This window comes from Narcine bancroftii, chromosome 5 (genome assembly GCF_036971445.1).
Source record: "Narcine bancroftii isolate sNarBan1 chromosome 5, sNarBan1.hap1, whole genome shotgun sequence".
In the NCBI taxonomy this organism is placed as follows: Eukaryota; Metazoa; Chordata; class Chondrichthyes; order Torpediniformes; family Narcinidae; genus Narcine; species Narcine bancroftii.
In genome coordinates, this window is record NC_091473.1 from 20906761 (window position 1) to 20924600 (window position 17840).

Consider the following 17840-nt stretch of genomic DNA (forward strand, 5'->3'; position numbering starts at 1 on the left):
AGACATTGAGGTGACTAATGGTGGTACCTCAGTTGTGGAAATCTTGGAACAACAAATCTCTCTCTGCAAACCTCCAAAGAACCTTACTGAGTGGTAAACACTTTCAAGCACCAAAGCCTGGTGAACTTTATACATGTTAAATTCTGTGCACAGTATAAGAATTGACTGCAACCAGAGAACTTGGAAGAATGATAAGTGAGATTGAACTGTGAACCAAATAACTTTTCTTAAATTTACACACACAATACATACACGTGCACTTAGAATTAGAAGGAGGTTAAGTTGGATTTAGTTAAGTTAATAGAGATAAGTTAAAGTTTGATTCTGTTTTCATGTTTAAAGATAATTAAAAACAACTTTTGTTTAAGTAACTACTTGTCTTGGTGAATGTCTATTGCTGCTGGGTTTTGGGGTCCTTTGGGGCTCGTAATGCACCAGTGAACAAAATCAGAATTCATACATCTTAACTTCCTAAAAGTCATCATTTGCAGGACAAAAATATGCCAGGTGCGGTCAGTGGTTAAAAAAAAGGAAATTGGCTTAGTACTAAGTCCCTTAGGGGCACAACAGATAAAGTTTTTCTTTTTTTCTTAGAACCATGGATAAATACATAACATTGAGGAACAGATTGGGTGAATGCAGTCAATGTTTGATTAGTAACCAGAGGACATAAGTTTAAGCTGAGGGGCTAGAGATTTAACAAGAACCTGTGGTGTATTTTTTTACATAGAGGGTGGCAGGTGTGTGGAATAGGCTGTCGAAGAAAGTAGTTGAGGCAAGTATGATTGCAATGTTTAGAAAAAAATGGATGGACACATGGATAAGATGGGTTTATAGAGATATGCACTGAGCTCAGGCAGATGGGACCTGTGTACGTGGGACATTATGGTCAGCTTGGGCTAGTTGGGGACAGTCTATTTCCACATTGTACAACTCTGTAACTCCATTAAAAAGTGGAACCCTGCAAAGTCAGTTATTCAAGACTATTCTGCTATTCCTGAAGAATGTGGCTTGTATGATCATAACTGAAACTAATTTCATGGTTTGTTTACATTGACTCTTCCCTTAAAGTCCACTGTAAATGACAATTATCATCCTTGAATACACTTGATGACTCAGTTTCCTTGCCTTCTGGAGTCAAGAATTCCCAAGATTTACAGAACAACTTCCTTTTCATCTCCATTTAAATAGTTGACCCAGTGCCTTGATTCTAGACTGTCAGTAGGAGAAACAACCTTATCGCAGCCACAACATCAAAGTCACTTAGAAATGTGTGAGGAATGAGATAAACCTTGCTCTTCCACACTTCAGGGAGCAAAAAAATCCTTTCCCTCATTGAACAGCTTCATTCCCGGAGTCAATCATCCATTTATTGAAATTACACCCAGATTAAAACCATATGTAGCCCTCATGGCAGGAAGAATTCCTTACTCGTACAGATTATATTGGTTGTCCTTCGGTTTGAAGAAGACACGTTGTTGTGCGGTTCATCTGTGGACACGAAGGTGACTCTGCAGTCCCAGTCTGGAAGCACAGAGTCTAGCACAATGGGTCACTGGAAGTCAGATTTCGTAATAACTGGCTGCTTATTTGTGATGCCATTCACAGTTTTCCATCTGCTTTTGGTAGCAACTGTCCTGAAAACAGGTGTAAGCTTCATGCCCCAGCTTCTAGTTCTCTTGGCTGGGCGTAACTGTAGTATAGGGTTTTCTTCACAGCATCTTTATAGTGCTTGTGTGAACGACATTGAGGTCTCCTTCTGGTTTTTAGTTCACTATAGAGCAGCTGGCGAGGCAAACAGTGGTCATCCATTCTGATGATGTGTCCCACCCACACCTGATCATCAGTGTCTCAATGTTGATGGACTTCATGCGACCCAAGACCTCCAGGTTGGAGACACCACCTTGCCAACAGATGCCAAGGATGGAACAAATAGCACGCATGTGGTATTTCTCCAGTTGTTTGATGCAACGTTGGAACCAGAGTCCAGGTCTCACACCCATAAAGGAGAGAAGTGATGACCACAGCACTGTAGTCTTTCAGCTTTGTGGAGTCACAGACGTTGTTCTGATTGAGCACTCTGGCAAGCAACCTCCCCAGTGCCTGGCTGATCCTGGAATCAATTTCTTTGTCCAAAGACCCATCACTCAAGATAATGCTCCCCAAGTATTTGAAGCTGTTTACATTTGTCAGCTGGGTGTATTCAACAACGATTTTTGGTTCTATGTTGTTGGTGTTTGGCATGGACTGATGGGGTGCTTCAGTCATGGTCAGGCTAAAGAGCATAGCAGTATCTGAGAATTTGTTCAGCATTAACTGTAGATCACAATCTTTGTGCACAAAGAGTGCACAGTCATCAGGAAAAAGTGTTTGTTGAATGACTGTGTTGAGGCACTTCATCCATGTGTTCAAGCAGCAAATGTCAAAGAGAGCTGTCCATCATCTAACTGCTTTTTATGTATTATCATTTTAATAAACAATCACATGTAACAATTAGGGATGAAAGTTAAAATTTGTTGTACTGTGCATTTACTTTAATTATATTCTATTGTGTATGTTATCATATTGGTTCGCTATATTAGTATCTTGTTTATGGATTATTATATTAAACTCAATTAAAATATTTGAAAAAGAAAGAAAGAGAGCCATCCAGTCAGTACCTGATGGACGCCCCCTCCTCCACACCTTGGACTGCATGTGACAGCATGCAAGTGAAGAACAGATTGAACAAGACTGGGGCTCGTACACAGCCCTGCTTCACCCCATTAGAAATGGCAAATGCAGCTGATGTATCACCACTGCAGAGGGTCTGTCTTATCATTCCATTGTAGAGCATCTGTATCAATTTATGAATTTATTAATTTCCTTGGGCATCCATAACATCTCAGGTTGATCCAGAGCCTCCCTGTTTACAGTGTCAGAACCCTTTGTCAGATTAATGAAGACAGAGTAAACAGGCTTGATCTGCTCGATGCACTTCTCCTGAACCTGTCTCACGGCAAATATCATGTGCACTGTTCTCCGTTTTGGCTGAAACCCACACTCTGCCTCCGGGAGATTCCTTTCTGAGATGGTGACAAGTCTGTTCAGGAAGATGTGGGTGAAAATCTTGCCTGCGATGGACAGCAGTGTAGCTTACACAGTTTAATTTGCTTCCTTTATTTTTGTAGACAGCCACGATGAAAGCATTGGAGAAGTCATCAGACTTTTGTGTACCAGATGTCTACCCTTGTACTGACTGCGTACAATTCAATTGCCTTATTGCATTTGAGTATTCTGTGAACATTTAAGATTTTGATGCAGCAATAGTCCATTTGTCATCTTCTTGTCCATTCACGTTGCTTTGCTGCATCCCATTGCTGACTCCTAATTTCCTTCTCACACCTTACTTTCAGTCAAATCCATGCACTGTCAGCAAACATAGATAATGACAATTGATTTCTCACCAATTTAGATTGTAAATGGCCAAGAAACCAAAAAGATAAAATTATTTTTTCTCACGACATCCCCCATTCTCTCTATGCTAATATAATCCTTGATCCAAGAATGGTAAGGCAACTTTCTAAGTGCCACTTAATCAAAAGCTTTCCTCTCATAAATTGTGCTCCAACATTTACTGTTTGCCAATCCACTAGACTTTTCACAGATGGAGAGAATTTTAACTTAGTGACATCTCTGAGCCACCTTGTTATAAAAAGCACAAGGATGCAGGTCTTCAAATCTCATGGGATTTGTCAGCCTAATCACACAATATTAGTTAAATTCCTCATTTACTTATGCCTCTTCTATGTCCACAGCAAAGGCAGATACAAAATACTTGCTTTGTGACTTTGTCTTTTCCATATTCCCCATTTTTAATTTTCTTGTCTCAGCTTCCAAAGGTTAACTTGTGTCAGTAATAAGAAAGGCAAATGTAATGTTAACATTTATTTTGAGAAGACGAAAATATAAAAACAAGGATGTGATGCTGATACTCTGGAGGGCATTGGTCAGACCATATCTGGGGTATTGTGAGCACTTTGGACCCCATATCTAAGATGGGCTGGAATTAGAGAGGGTTCAGAGGAGATTTATGCAAAATATTCCAGGGCTGAGAAGGTCAGCATATGAACTTAACAGCAGAAATAAAGTCTTCAGAGAAGGAATTACATTGAAATTCATCAGAAAAAAAAAGTTTTAGTGAATAAAAAATTACAGCATAATACATTGCAATCTTACAGAACTGAAAAAAATGATCATGAAAAGTAAACAAAAATATTATGAATTGGGCGAATATGCACATAAAGACTTAGTTTGCAATTGCAAACTGAGCAAGAATCAAAAACTAATATTGCAACTAAAACTGAGTGGGACCGATATCTTATAAACCTCAGGATATTAATAATTGCTTTTAGAAATTTTACACTAAATTATATGTATAAGATTCTTGACAAGAAAATTATAAAATTGATCAATTTTTTGCTCAAGTAAACCTGCTTAATATAAGTATAGAAGAGCAGAAAATATTAGAAACTTCCTTTATAGTTCCAGAAGTAGTGAGAGTTAGTACCTCTTTCCAGAGTAATAAATCTCCTGGTGAAGATGGGTCTATATCTGAATTTCATAAGAAACTTAAGGTTGTGCTGATTCCTGTGTTTATGAAAATTTATGGATTATTATATTAAACTCAATTAAAATATTTGAAAAAGAAAGAAAGAGAGCCATCCAGTCAGTACCTGATGGAAGGAGTCTAGGCGAGGTGGGGAGAATTAGCATAAAGGAGGGAGATTGAAAACTTGGCTGAATGGTGCATTAACAACAACCTTGGACTCAATGTCATCAAAATTAAGGAGCTCATTGCTGACCTCAGGAAGGGAAAACCAGAGGTATACAATCCAATGATCACTGGGGAATCAGAGATGGAGAGGGTGAGCAAATTTATGTTATTGGGAGTCACGATCTTGGAGGATCTTTTTTGGACCCAACACATTAATGGCATGGCGAAGAAAGCACATCAGTGGCTCGACTTCCTCGGGAGTTTGTGGAGATTTGGTAATGACACCAGAAACCATGCCGAATTTCTACTGATGTGTCATGGAAAGTGTTCTGACTGGCTGCATTACAGTCTGGTACGGGGACACTAATAATCCTGAACGTAAAGCCCTCTTAAAGATTGTGGGTGCAGCCCAGAACATCACAGGCAAAACCATCCCAACTATTGAGAACATCGAGAGAGAAATCTGCCATCAGAGAGCAGCAGCAATCATGAAGGATCCACACCACTCAGTACATGTGCTGTTATCCCTGCTGCCATCAGGAAAGAGGTCTAGGTACGACAAGACTTGCACCACCAGGTTCAGGAACAGCTGCTACCCTCCACCATCAGACTCCTCAACAACAAACTCAATCAGGGACTCAGTTAAGGACTCTTGTGCACTTTATTGATTTTTAAAATATTCTTTCTGTATTGCACAGCTTGTTTAAGTTCATTATCTGTTTACAGTTCTTTGTTTACATGTGTATGCTGTTTAGAGTTTTTTTCGCCCTGCAAATAAATGGTAATTTTGCCTTGACCAAGTAAAAGGAATCTCAGGGTTGTATTTGATGTCGTGTATGTAACTCTGCTAATAAATCTAAATCTGAATGCAGCCTGATAATAAAGGTACACTGTTAATATGGTCAACCTCACATTCTGTGAATAATCAAGCCGTTAATTCAGTAGCTAATTGTTAATTAATGCTGGAAAAAGCCTCAGGAGTTGAGTGAATTTATCCATATATTAAAATTACCTTTTCCTTTTGACTTGGCACATTACAAACTTCAGGACTCAACTCTGAATTCAATGATGAAGCATCTCAATTCTGATCAGACATTTCAACATTCATTTATTATTTTTGCTTCTGATATTTAATATATAAATCTCCTTCAAAGCTCGATCACATTCTTTGAGTTGGAAACTCCACACTGGTGTCACAGACTCTCTCCGTGTCGCCATACCATCACCAACTTTTTGGCACACCCCACTTTCTCTGCAACTTAAAACTTATCCCAGTTTTCCCAGTCTGATGTGACATCCTGAAGCTGAAAGGCTCTTTCTACTTTTCTATCGCCACAGCTGTGGAGTGTGGTGATATGTAATTACACCACTAGGTCACCAGGGGTGATCCTGGTGACCTTGTATATAAAACAGTCCAGAGTTACAATCTAGCCTTCCAGGTTTGTCTTGCAGAGAGACAAGACTTCTTAGTGTACATATACCGGTGCGGTTATTGTCAGTACACAGAGCACTTCCAGAATTATCAGTACTTTAACTTTGGAGGATTTGGCAGATCTGCAGTATTTGGCTTTTGGATTATTCCTTTCTTTGCCTTTGTCATTTGTGCACACAGTAGAGAACATTTTATTTAGTGCAGGAAGTAAGATGACCAGTGATCATCAGAAAGGAAAGAGGTTCACTGCATGTACAGAATGCCATGTCTCTGAATTTGGTCAGAGAAATAGTGATGGTTTTTAGAGGGCAGGCTGTCATTTCTTGAATGATACTCACTATCATCTCACTGGAATATAATATCCGATCATTGAACAAGCCCTCCAGTCTCACTGTGGTTAATTGATCTTAAACAGAATTTCATAGCTGCTGTTTGAGATTTTTAGACCGCTACCCTGATGAATGACTAGTATTCCTAGCCTCAAAAGTACATTTTGCAGACTGATTTGACACATTAATTACATTGGTGAAGGTTGAAAGCCATGTTTGATCCTCTGCAACATATTCAAGATCTGTTAATTCAAATGTTCATTTAGTTCAAGCACCCATATTCTTAATCAACTTAAGTCAAGTTTATTGTCATCCGATTACACAAGTACAACCCGACAAAACAGCGATCTCCAATCCTCAGAGCAAAGCACGCAGATACACAGTCAGACATTACACAAGTAGAGACAAGTATGCAGGACAGGTATTCATATGTACAAATAAAAATTGTTTCATGAATACGAGAGTTTTGGGTGGCTAGTGTGACAGAGTATTTAGAGGTGGCTTGGGAGGAATTGTTAAAGCAGGTTCCACACACATTTTAAAACAGAATATTTGCAGGACTTTTGCAGAATGCTTTTTGCAGGAGGCAACAAAGTATGGACTACAGCTTGTCTGGGAGAGCATGTGATATTTGCAGGCAGAGAATAGTTTGTGTGTGAAAGAGAGAGAGAGGAGACAGAAATCAGTTCCAGAGGGACAAGCTGGCAAACTTTGGAAGGCTGCCTGGTCAAAGGAGGAGATTGGCGGTCTGAAAGGTGACCTGAAAGAAGAAGAATCATCTGGAGAACCCTGAAGGGGGCAAGTTTTGTCAGCAAGACTGATTGAGAAGGAATCAGTTGCGATGTCCTGGAAAAGGAATCTCTCTCTGAAAACCAGCAAGAATCCTCCTGAGTGGTAACCATTTGCCTGTTAAGCACCAAAGACTGGTGAACTTTGTTAATGCTAACTTCTGTGCACAGAACAAGAATTGCCTGCAACCAGTGAGATTGGACTGTGATCCAAAGAACTTTTCTAATCTTAAATATACATTACACACACCTGCGCTTAGAGGGGGGATTAAGTAGTTAGGTAGGTTAGGTAATAAGTTAAAGTTTAATTATGTTTTCTTGTTCAAATATAATTAAAAACTACTTTTGTTGAAATAACCCTGTGTTGTGGTGCATATCTATTGCTCTGGTTTTTGGGGTCCTCTGGACTCCTTAACATTTTATGGGTGCTCATCATTTAGGATTTGAACATTGCAATTTGATGATTTATTAGTTAATTGGGTTATTTTTGCAAGCTAACCTAAAGCTGGTGCCTGGAAAAACAGCAGCAATGGATGTGGTTACATTTTTGTTACAACCATCACCTGAAGAGCTGCAGAGCATGAGAAAAGAGGAACTGAGGGTTATTTCCAAGGCACTGAAAATTGCTGAAAAATATTGGATGAGAAAAGTACAAATACAGAGGATTATAGTGAAATATTATAGAGCGAAGGAAAATTTGTTGAGGAAGACTCAGAAAATTTTCCAGAGAATAGATCTTTTGAATTGCAATTGGAATTGGAAAATTTGAGGGGGCAAGAAGAAAAGGAGAAATTGAGGGGGCAAGAAGAAAGAGAGAAACGTAATTTTGAGTCGCAGAGACAACAGTATGAAGTTAAAAAACAAAGAGCAGAGGCAGAAGCTGAAAAGGACAGACAGTTTCAATTAGAGAAGTTAAGAATGGAGATAGAAAGAAATGAGAACTGAGGCTGTAACTCCTGGGGAGGGGTTTTTGGCTAGTAGAGAAGTAAATCTAGTGCCTCCTTTTGATGGGGGAGAACTACAGGTTCCAGTTAACATTTTCAGAGATACTGGGGATGCTCAGTCATTGTTGTTGGAAAATGTTTTACCTGTGGATCAAAAGACTGACACAGAGGAGAAAACTTTGATTAAAGATGTTGGAGGTGAGGTCGAGTCAATATTGCTTCACAAGGTTGTGCTGAATTCAGAATTAGTCAAAGGACCTGATGCAGTAGGAGTAATTCCAAAGTTACCCATGCAGGGTGTCTCAATTTTGTTGGGGAATGATTTGGCATAGGATAAAGTTGGGTCAGTTTTAAGATTGATAAATTGGCCAAGTAAGTATGTGGTTAGAGAGGATGGTGATATATTTCCTGTATGTGCGGTAACTAGGTCTGTCACTAAGAAAATGATGACAGCTGAAGAAAATCCAGTTGATAGAGATTTTCCCAGTATTTCTCAAGTACTTTTGAAAGAACAGAGTCGTTGTGAGAGTGAGGATTTCTCTGTCAAGGAAAGAGTTAATTCAATAACAGAAAATAGATGCAGATCTTGTTAATTTAAAGGTAGTATCTCATTGGCGGAGACATCACTGCGACTGATCAGTCGCGGCACTCAGGCGACTCGGGAGACCAAAAAAATGGCTTGTGCTCTCACCAAGGCGACGCCAGGGCGACATCTCCATCAATCATGGCAACTAATGTTATCCGCGACTGGGAAGACATCTCCGTGACGAGGCGGCGATCTGCTAGAGACTGAGGAGAGGTCGCGGCAATGCCGCAGAGACATCTCCCTAGTCACAGACTGCATTAGTCGCCGCGACTGATGGCAGATGTCACGGAGACCTACTGGAGACTGAAAAAAGTCTCCAGAAAATTCGAACATGTTCGATTTTCCGGCGCCTTCCCGGAGAACCGGCTAGTCTCCAGGAAATGTCGCGGAGACATCTCCACAATCAGCGGAGACTCAAGTCGCCAGCAGGTCTCCACCGAGTCATCAGGCAAGTGAGATAGGTCCTTTAGGAAAAAAGCAGTAACTGAACAGGGGAGTAAAGAAATGGCTTGTGGATATTACTTAAAAGGTGTAGTGTTGATGAGAAAATGGAGACCTCTTGATATTTCTGCCAATGAAGAGTGGGGAGTGATTCATCAGGTGGTTGTTCCTAGAAATTACCGGAAGAAAATATTAGATCTAGCCCACAGTACACCTTTGGGTGGGCATCTTGGTATAAAGAAAACAGTGGATAAGATTTTGAAACAATTTTTCTGGCCTGGTTTGAGGAAGGATTTTGTAAATTGGTGCCAGACATGTCATGTTTGTCAGGTTGTGGGGAAACCTAACCAGGGTCCTCCAGTGGCTCCATTACAACCTATTCCTGTTGTTGGGGAACCTTTCACTATGGTTATTGTAGATTGTGTGGGTCCCCTGTGAAAACTAAGTCTGGTAATCAGTACATATTAACAATTCTGTGTGCAGCGTTGAGATTTCCAGAAGCTATACCACTGAGAAATATTAAAGCCAAAATGGTGGTAAAGGCTCTGGAAAGCTTTTCCACAGTGTTTGGACTACTGAAAGAGATCCAGAGTGATCAAGGATCTAATTTTATGTCTGGGTTGTTTCAACAGTTTGAGTTGGGAATAAAAGAGATCACTTCATCTGCATACCACCCTGAAACTCAGGGAGCTTTGAAAAGATTTCATTCTACTCTTAACAATATGATGAGAGTTTAGTGTATGGAGAATGGAAAAGATTGGGATGAAGGTATTCATTTATTGTTATTTGCAGCAAGGGAGGCTGTGCAGGAGACTTTAGATTTCAGCCTCTTTGAAATAATGTTTGGACATCAAGTTAGAGGACCTTTAATGTTGATAAAAGAACAATGGGTTAATGAGGATGTACAGTTGAATTTGCTGGATTATGTTTCTAAATTTAAAGATAGGTTACATAAAGTGTGGACTTTGGCTCAAGAGAATTTGGAAATGGCTCAGGGTAAAATGAAGCATTTTAGCATGAAACATGAAAGCTCAGATGAAAAATTTTAAGACAGGAAGTAAAGTTTTCATTTTGTTTCCAACACATGGCAATCCTTTGGAAGCTAGATTTTCTGAACCATACACAATTTAATCAAAACTGAATGATGTTAACTATGTAAGAAACTGCCAAAATGTTTGGCCTGGAAGTCAGCCTGAAGAAAACTGAGGTCCTCCATCAGCCAGCTCCCCACCATGACTACCAGCCCCCCCACATCTCCATCGGGCACACAAAACTCAAAACGGTCAACCAGTTTACCTATCTCGGCTGCACCATTTCATCAGATGCAAGGATCGACAATGAGATAGACAACAGACTCGCCAAGGCAAATAGCGCCTTTGGAAGACTACACAAAAGAGTCTGGAAAAACAACCAACTGAAAAACCTCACAAAGATAAGCGTATACAGAGCCGTTGTCATACCCACACTCCTGTTCGGCTCCGAATCATGGGTCCTCTACCGGCACCACCTACGGCTCCTAGAACGCTTCCACCAGCGTTGTCTCCGCTCCATCCTCAACATCCATTGGAGCGCTTACATCCCTAACGTCGAAGTACTCGAGATGGCAGAGGTCGACAGCATCGAGTCCACGCTGCTGAAGATCCAGCTGCGCTGGATGGGTCACGTCTCCAGAATGGAGGACCATCGCCTTCCCAAGATCGTGTTATATGGCGAGCTCTCCACTGGCCACCGTGACAGAGGTGCACCAAAGAAAAGGTACAAGGACTGCCTAAAGAAATCTCTTGGTGCCTGCCACATTGACCACCGTCAGTGGGCTGATAACGCCTCAAACCGTGCATCTTGGCGCCTCACAGTTTGGCGGGCAGCAACCTCCTTTGAAGAAGACCGCAGAGCCCACCTCACTGACAAAAGGCAAAGGAGGAAAAACCCAACACCCAACCCCAACCAACCAATTTTCCCCTGCAACCGCTGCAATCGTGTCTGCCTGTCCCGCATCGGACTTGTCAGCCACAAACGAGCCTGCAGCTGACGTGGACTTTTTACCCCCTCCATAAATCTTCGTCCGCGAAGCCAAGCCAAAGAAGAAGAAGGTATAGAACTCAAGTTTGTCACATAAATCTGTTGAAACCTTATTACAAGAATAAGGGTAGTGGAGAACAACCTGTATCAGAGGTGTTGGCTGTTGGCAGAGTGGAGGGAGTGGAGGATCATAAGATTATGGAAACAGTATCTTGTGAGGGTAACCTTAAAGAAACCATGGTTCCTGTACACCTAACTCAACAATTTTGGAAAATTTGGAAGTTAGGCCATCTTAAGTTACAAGAGGAGATGTAGTTGAAAGAATTACTTTTGAAATACACAAATTTGTTCCCTGATGTTCCAAAAAGAACATCAGTGATTTACCATGATGTAGATGTTGGAGAAGTAATTCCCATAAAACAGCACCCATATAGAATAAACATTCAAAAGAGTAAAATCATGGATCAGGAGTTGGAATATATGTTGAGGAATGACATTATTAGACCTTCGACCTCAGATTGGAGTTCTCTTTGTATTCTGGTACCAAAACCAGATGGAACTGTTAGTTTCTAGGAAGGTTAGTTCAGTAACTAAAACAGATGCTTATCCTATTCCAAGAATAGATGACTGTATTGATAAAAATGGCAAAGCTAAATATCTTACTAAGTTGGATTTATTGAAGGGTTACTGGTGCATGCCTTTAACTGAGAGGAAAGGATATTTCAGCTTTTGTAACTCCATCCGGTTTATACAAGTATACTGTGTTATCTTTTGGCATGAAAAATGCCCCTGCAACATTCCAGAGCAACATTAATTTGGTTATCCAAGGGTTAACTCATACAGATGCTTATATTGATGACTTGGTCACAAAAAGTGACACATGGGAAGAACATCTAAGACAAATGGACAAATTGTTTGCAAGATTATCCAAAGCAAACTTGACTGTTAATTTACCAAGAAGTCAATTTGCAAATGCCACGGTAACATACTTGGGTTATGTAGTTGGCCATGGCAAAGTTGCACCTATTCAAACTAAAGTGAATACAATTTCTGGGTTTCCTACTCCCAATGGCAAGAAAGAAGTGAGAAGGTTTTTAGGAATGGCAGAATATTGAGAAAATTTTGCAGAAATTTTACTGAGGTTGCTCATCCTTTAGCCAATCTTTTGAAGAAAGGGGAAAAATTTGTGTGGACTAAAGATTGTTAGGCAGCTTTAGAAAATTTAAAGGAGATGCTATGCCATTGATTTTGACAGACCATTTTCTGTAGCAGTGGACGCCAGTGAGGGAGCAGCAGGTACATTTTTATTGCAAAAACATAATGAAATTGGCCATCCAGTTGCCTAATTTTCAAAAAATTTCAATGTTCATCAAAAGAACTATTCCACTATTGAAAAAGAACTGTTAGCTATCACATTTGCTCTGCAGAATTTTGGTGTGTATCTTGGTACCTCTCATGAACCAATTGTTATTTTCACTGACCACAATCTTCTGGTGTTTTTGAATAAAATGAAGAATTAAAACAGAAGATTGTTAAACTGGAGTTGATATTACAAGAATACGATCTGCAAATTAACCATATCAGAGGTGTAAATAATGTGATTGCCAATTATTTGTCAAGGTGTTAAAATTGATCATTTATAGAAATACTCTCAAAATTGAATTACTGTACGATAACATGTTAACAATTGTGTATTGTTATGTCTTTAGTGATTTTAAGACGGTTTAGTTTTAACTGAATTTTAACTTGAGTTAAAATTCCCTTTAAAGGGTAAGATATAACAGAGTATTTAGAGGTAGTTTGGGAGGAACTGTTAGAGCAGCTTGCGCGCACACATTTTAAAACAGAATTTTTTGCAGAACTTTTGCAGAATGCTTTTTTGCAGGAGGCAACAAAGTATCGATAACAGCTTGCCTGGGAGAGCATGTGATCTTTGTAGGCAGAGAAGAGATTTCCACTCAGACAGGGAGGGTGTGAAACAGAGAGGAGACAGAAATCAGTTCCAGAAGGACAAGCTGGCAAATTTTGGAAGGCTGCCTGGTCAAAGGAGGAGACTGGTGGTCTGAACAGAGCTCCTATAAAAGGTTGACAGAATGATGACTGGTAGCCTTGCGCACTTTACTCTTCTCAGGAAATGCAGTTGTTGTTGTGTCTTCCTGACGAGTGAGGAGATGTTGTGTCCATGATAGGTCACTAGTTAAGTGAGCTCCAAGGAACTTGGTTCTCTCCACTACAGAGTCGTTGATGTGTAGTGGAGGGTGGCCATACTGGTCCTCCTGAAGACCTTAATTTGTCCATGTTGAGACTCAGGTTTTTACTCTCACACCATTTCACGAGATTATCTACTTCTCTGTAGTGCGACTTACCATTGAGTCTGATGTATGACATGTCGTTCTCCAAGTGGGTCAGGACAGAGTTAAGGGACAAGGCTAATGATTTCTTCTACAGGCATATTGGAATGGGTCCAGCATCTCTGCGAGATGTGCTTTGATGCATTCCATCACCAGACTCTCAAAGCATTTCACTATGGTGGAGGTCAGTGCCACAGGGCAGTAGTCATTGAGGCCTGTTATTGTCGCCCTCTTGGGTACTGGGTTGATAGTGGCTTTCTTGAACCCTGTGGGAACGATGGACTGCTTCAGTGATGTGTTGAAGATGTCCATGAAGATCTTTGTCAATTGGTCTGTGCAGTCCTTCAGTAGTCAACCAAGTATGTTGTCTGGTCCCACTGCCTTGTCCCACTGCCTTTAATAGAGTTCTCCTCACTTCAGCTGTGAATAAACAGGGTAATATCCTGTTGCCAACATTCTACTAGAGAAAATAAGTAGGCTTTGAATGATTTACTTAATTAGAAACTGCATTTAATTCATCAGCTCGCTCATTGGCTGAAAGTATAATGTGGAAACCAAAAATAAGTGGAGGTTGAGAACAAGATGCAATTAGAAGAAATTGTGCAAAATTACTGAAAATTTTCCTGAAAACAGTAAGTTCACAATTCAGAGGTAAACAAGGAGTCCGTGGAAGCTGGAGAACTAGATTAATGCACGAAAATGCTTGTCAAACCAAGCAAGTCACATGGCATCCATGAAAGGCAATGGGCAGTTGCACCTTATAGATGAGTTTACAATACATAGGATCATCAAAACGGCTGAGTAGATCACTGAGTCTTCCTTTCCTCTTTTGATGACATTTACTGGGAGCATTGCTTAAATAGGGCACAAATACAGGTACACAATCCTTTATTCAGACATCTAAAATCCAAAAAGCTTCAAAATCCAGCAAATAGGGAGAGAGATGACAGCACGAGTTGGGCGGGCGAGAGACTGGCAGCGCGAGTCAGGGGGACGAGAGACCGCCAGTGCGAGTCAGGCAGGCGAGAGGGGATCCAGAAAGAACTCTTAATATCTAATATTCTGAGTCAGCTGAGACAAATGACTGCTCTAACATCAGTGGTAAAATAAAGCATTTGTGGTGGTACGCAATTAGGCAGGCGAACCGGCCCCACTTATCATGCACGCAGCGTGGCAGCCGACCAAAATGGCACTGTCAGGGGTTTCCTCACGACTTCGGCACCGGGCTCAGAAGCTTGCACTTGGGGGACCCTCAGCACGGTTCTCAGCCAGGTCTGGGCTGAGAGTATAAGGCCAGCCAGGCAGCCTGCAATAAATCTGTTTTTTTTTGCTCACTGAACTCAGCCCATCTGGTTGTGCGATCCTTCAGTTGGCAAGTATAGCCGCCACTACACATTCATCTATGCAACCAATTTATCTATTGTATTGAAAGTCAGAATGAAAAGGACTTTACCCCACTTTGTTGAAATGTTACACTCAATTCTCCTGGATACTTTCATTATTGATATGTGAAATACAAAATGGAATCTGTCATCTCATAAAATATGAAAGAATAAAGTCAGTCTAACTGTTATATTACACCATACTTTCTTTTGTCTGCATAATTTGATCGAATTTCATTACCAAAAACGATCCTAAACTGCTGCATTCATGAGACTCACTTCAGAAAGTCGATAGTAAAAATGGGACAGCAAGATTGATAACCTGTGCACTTTTTAGCTGTGTCTTTTTTTGATCCTGTTCTTGTCACTTGACAGTCAAAGTTCTCTTCCCAGAACTCCGCAAACCAAACGTTTCTGCGATTGTTCTCCAAGGTCCGACTGGTGAAGTAAGTATCAAAACCTGGCAGAGAAAGAGAACACGTTGTTTGTAGCAAGTCTAAACAAACATTGCACCAATGAAACATGACCAGAAGGTGAATGATTCAGATACAGAGAATGACAGTCGGCTTTTGGTCTGCTCCACTATTTAACTAGGACATGGTTGATTTGACTGTAACCTTGACTCAGTATGACAGCCTCGACCCCAGTAACCTTATATCTCTTTGTTCATCAAGAACCTGCTGAAAATGTATTCAAAGATTCTTCCTTTGAGGATGAGTCACATCGCTCTCAACAAAAATAAAATGATCTTATGGGCAATGTTGAGTTCATCTCCATTGGATAGGAGCAGAATTTGGCCATTCAGCCTACTGACTTTGCTCGGCCATTCAAATTATGGCTGATGTACATTTTTGTTCAACCCCATACTCCTGTTTTTTCCCCATAACCTTTGACATTTTCCCCATAACCTTTGACATTTTCCCCATAACCTTTGACATATCATATTACTAATCAAACCTCTTGGTCTTGGCCTCCAAAGCTGTCTGTGGCAACGAACACCATAGATTCACCTCTCCTCATCTCTATTCTAAAGGACATCCTTTTATTCTGAGGCTATGATCTGGGCCCTAACTGTTAGAAGCATCTTCTCCAGGTCCACTATAATCCTTTCAATATTCAATATGCTTCTATGAGATTCCTCCCACTCCCCACCCCCATCCTTCTAAGCAAGTAGTAACCACCCCCCCACCCCCTCCATCCTTCTAAACCAGTGGTTCTCAACCTTTTTCTTTCCACTCACAAACCACTTTAAGTATTCCCTATGCCATAGGTGCTCTATGATTAGTAAGGGATTGCTTAAGGTGGTAGGTGGGTGGAAAGAAAAAGTTTAAAAACCACTGTTTTAATTGTACATAATTAACTCGTTTATGTGCTCGGTTTCATAACTCCAAAGGAAATGGGCCAATGACAATTTTTCTCAAACAAAATATTTCAGTAACAATTGAGTCTCGATCAGTGATTCTCAACCTTCCCTTCCCACTCACCTTAAACAATCCCTTACTAATCACAGAGCATCAATGGCATAGGGATTACTTAAAGTGGTATGTGAGTGGAAAGAAAAAGGTTGAGAGCCACTGTTCTAAATGCATCTACATTTCAAGTACTGGCCCAGAGCAATCACATGCTCCCCATTTGTTAACCCTCTCATCCCTGGATCATTCTCATAAACCTCTAGACCCTTTCCAACATCAGCACATCCTTCTTTAGATTTGAGGCCCAAAACTGCTCATAATATCCCAAATGTGGTCTGACCAATCCCTTATAAAGCCTCCACATTACATCTTTCCCTTTATATACTCGCCTGCTCAGACTTGATGCTAACATTGCATTTGCCTTCCTTACTACCAACTCTACTTGAATGTTAACTTTTGGAGAATCCTGCACTAGGACTCCCAAGTACCCTTGGATATCTGCTTTCTAAATTCTTATGCATTTATAAAATAGTCCACCTCTTTATTCCTTCCAAAGTACATGATCATGGCCTTCCCTGCACTGTATATCATCTGTCATTTCTTCACTCCTTCTCCTAGACTATTCAAGTCCCTCTGCAGACTGCCTACTTTCTGAACACTACCTGCTCCTCTACTTATCTTCATATCAACTGCAGATATGGCCACAAAGCCATCAATTCCATCATCTAAATCATTTATATGCAACCTGAAAAGTAGCACCAACCCATCCAAAATATCACTGGTCACTGACAGCCAGCCAGAAAAGCTTCCCTTTATTGCCATTCTTTGCCTTTTACCAGTCAGCAAATCTTCTATCCATGCTGGTACATATCCCAAAATACCATGGCCTCCTGTCATGTTTAGCAGCCTCATGTGCAACACCTTGTCAAAGGCCTTCTGAAAATCCAAATAAACAACATCCACTGGTTCTCATTTACCTGATCTGTGGGTTACTTTCTCAAAGAACTCCAACAGCTTTGTCAGACACGATCTCCCCTAAAGGAAACAATGATGACCAGTCTATTTTATTTTGTACTTCAAATACTCTGAAACCTCATTCTTAATAATGGACTCTAGACCTTCCTGACCTTGAAATTTGCCTAACCGGTCTATAATTTTCAGTCTTTTGCCTCTTCCATTTTGAAAGAGTAGCATGACATTTGCAATTTTCAGTTCTCTGAAACCTTTCCTAACTCCAGCAATTTATGCAAGATACATGGCACACAAAGGACAATGTGCTGGCCATCACAACCTCATGCAAAGTTCAATCAGTGTTCCATAGGAATACTTGTGGCGGATAATGTTTATGCTCATATGCCATCATGTTGAAATGTTAGGAATAACAAGACCACACCTGAAGT

At 40.5% G+C, this 17840-nt stretch overlaps 1 protein-coding gene across 1 annotated transcript in view; it reads right to left on the reverse strand.

Annotated features, from left to right (window-relative positions):
* LOC138763184 (metabotropic glutamate receptor 7-like) overlaps positions 1–17840 on the reverse strand; it is a 583408-nt gene that overhangs the window by 361636 nt on the left and 203932 nt on the right. The window contains exon 4 of the mRNA XM_069936932.1: positions 15351–15488. Coding sequence (XP_069793033.1) covers positions 15351–15488 — 138 coding nt within the window. The remainder of the gene's footprint in view (positions 1–15350; positions 15489–17840) is intronic.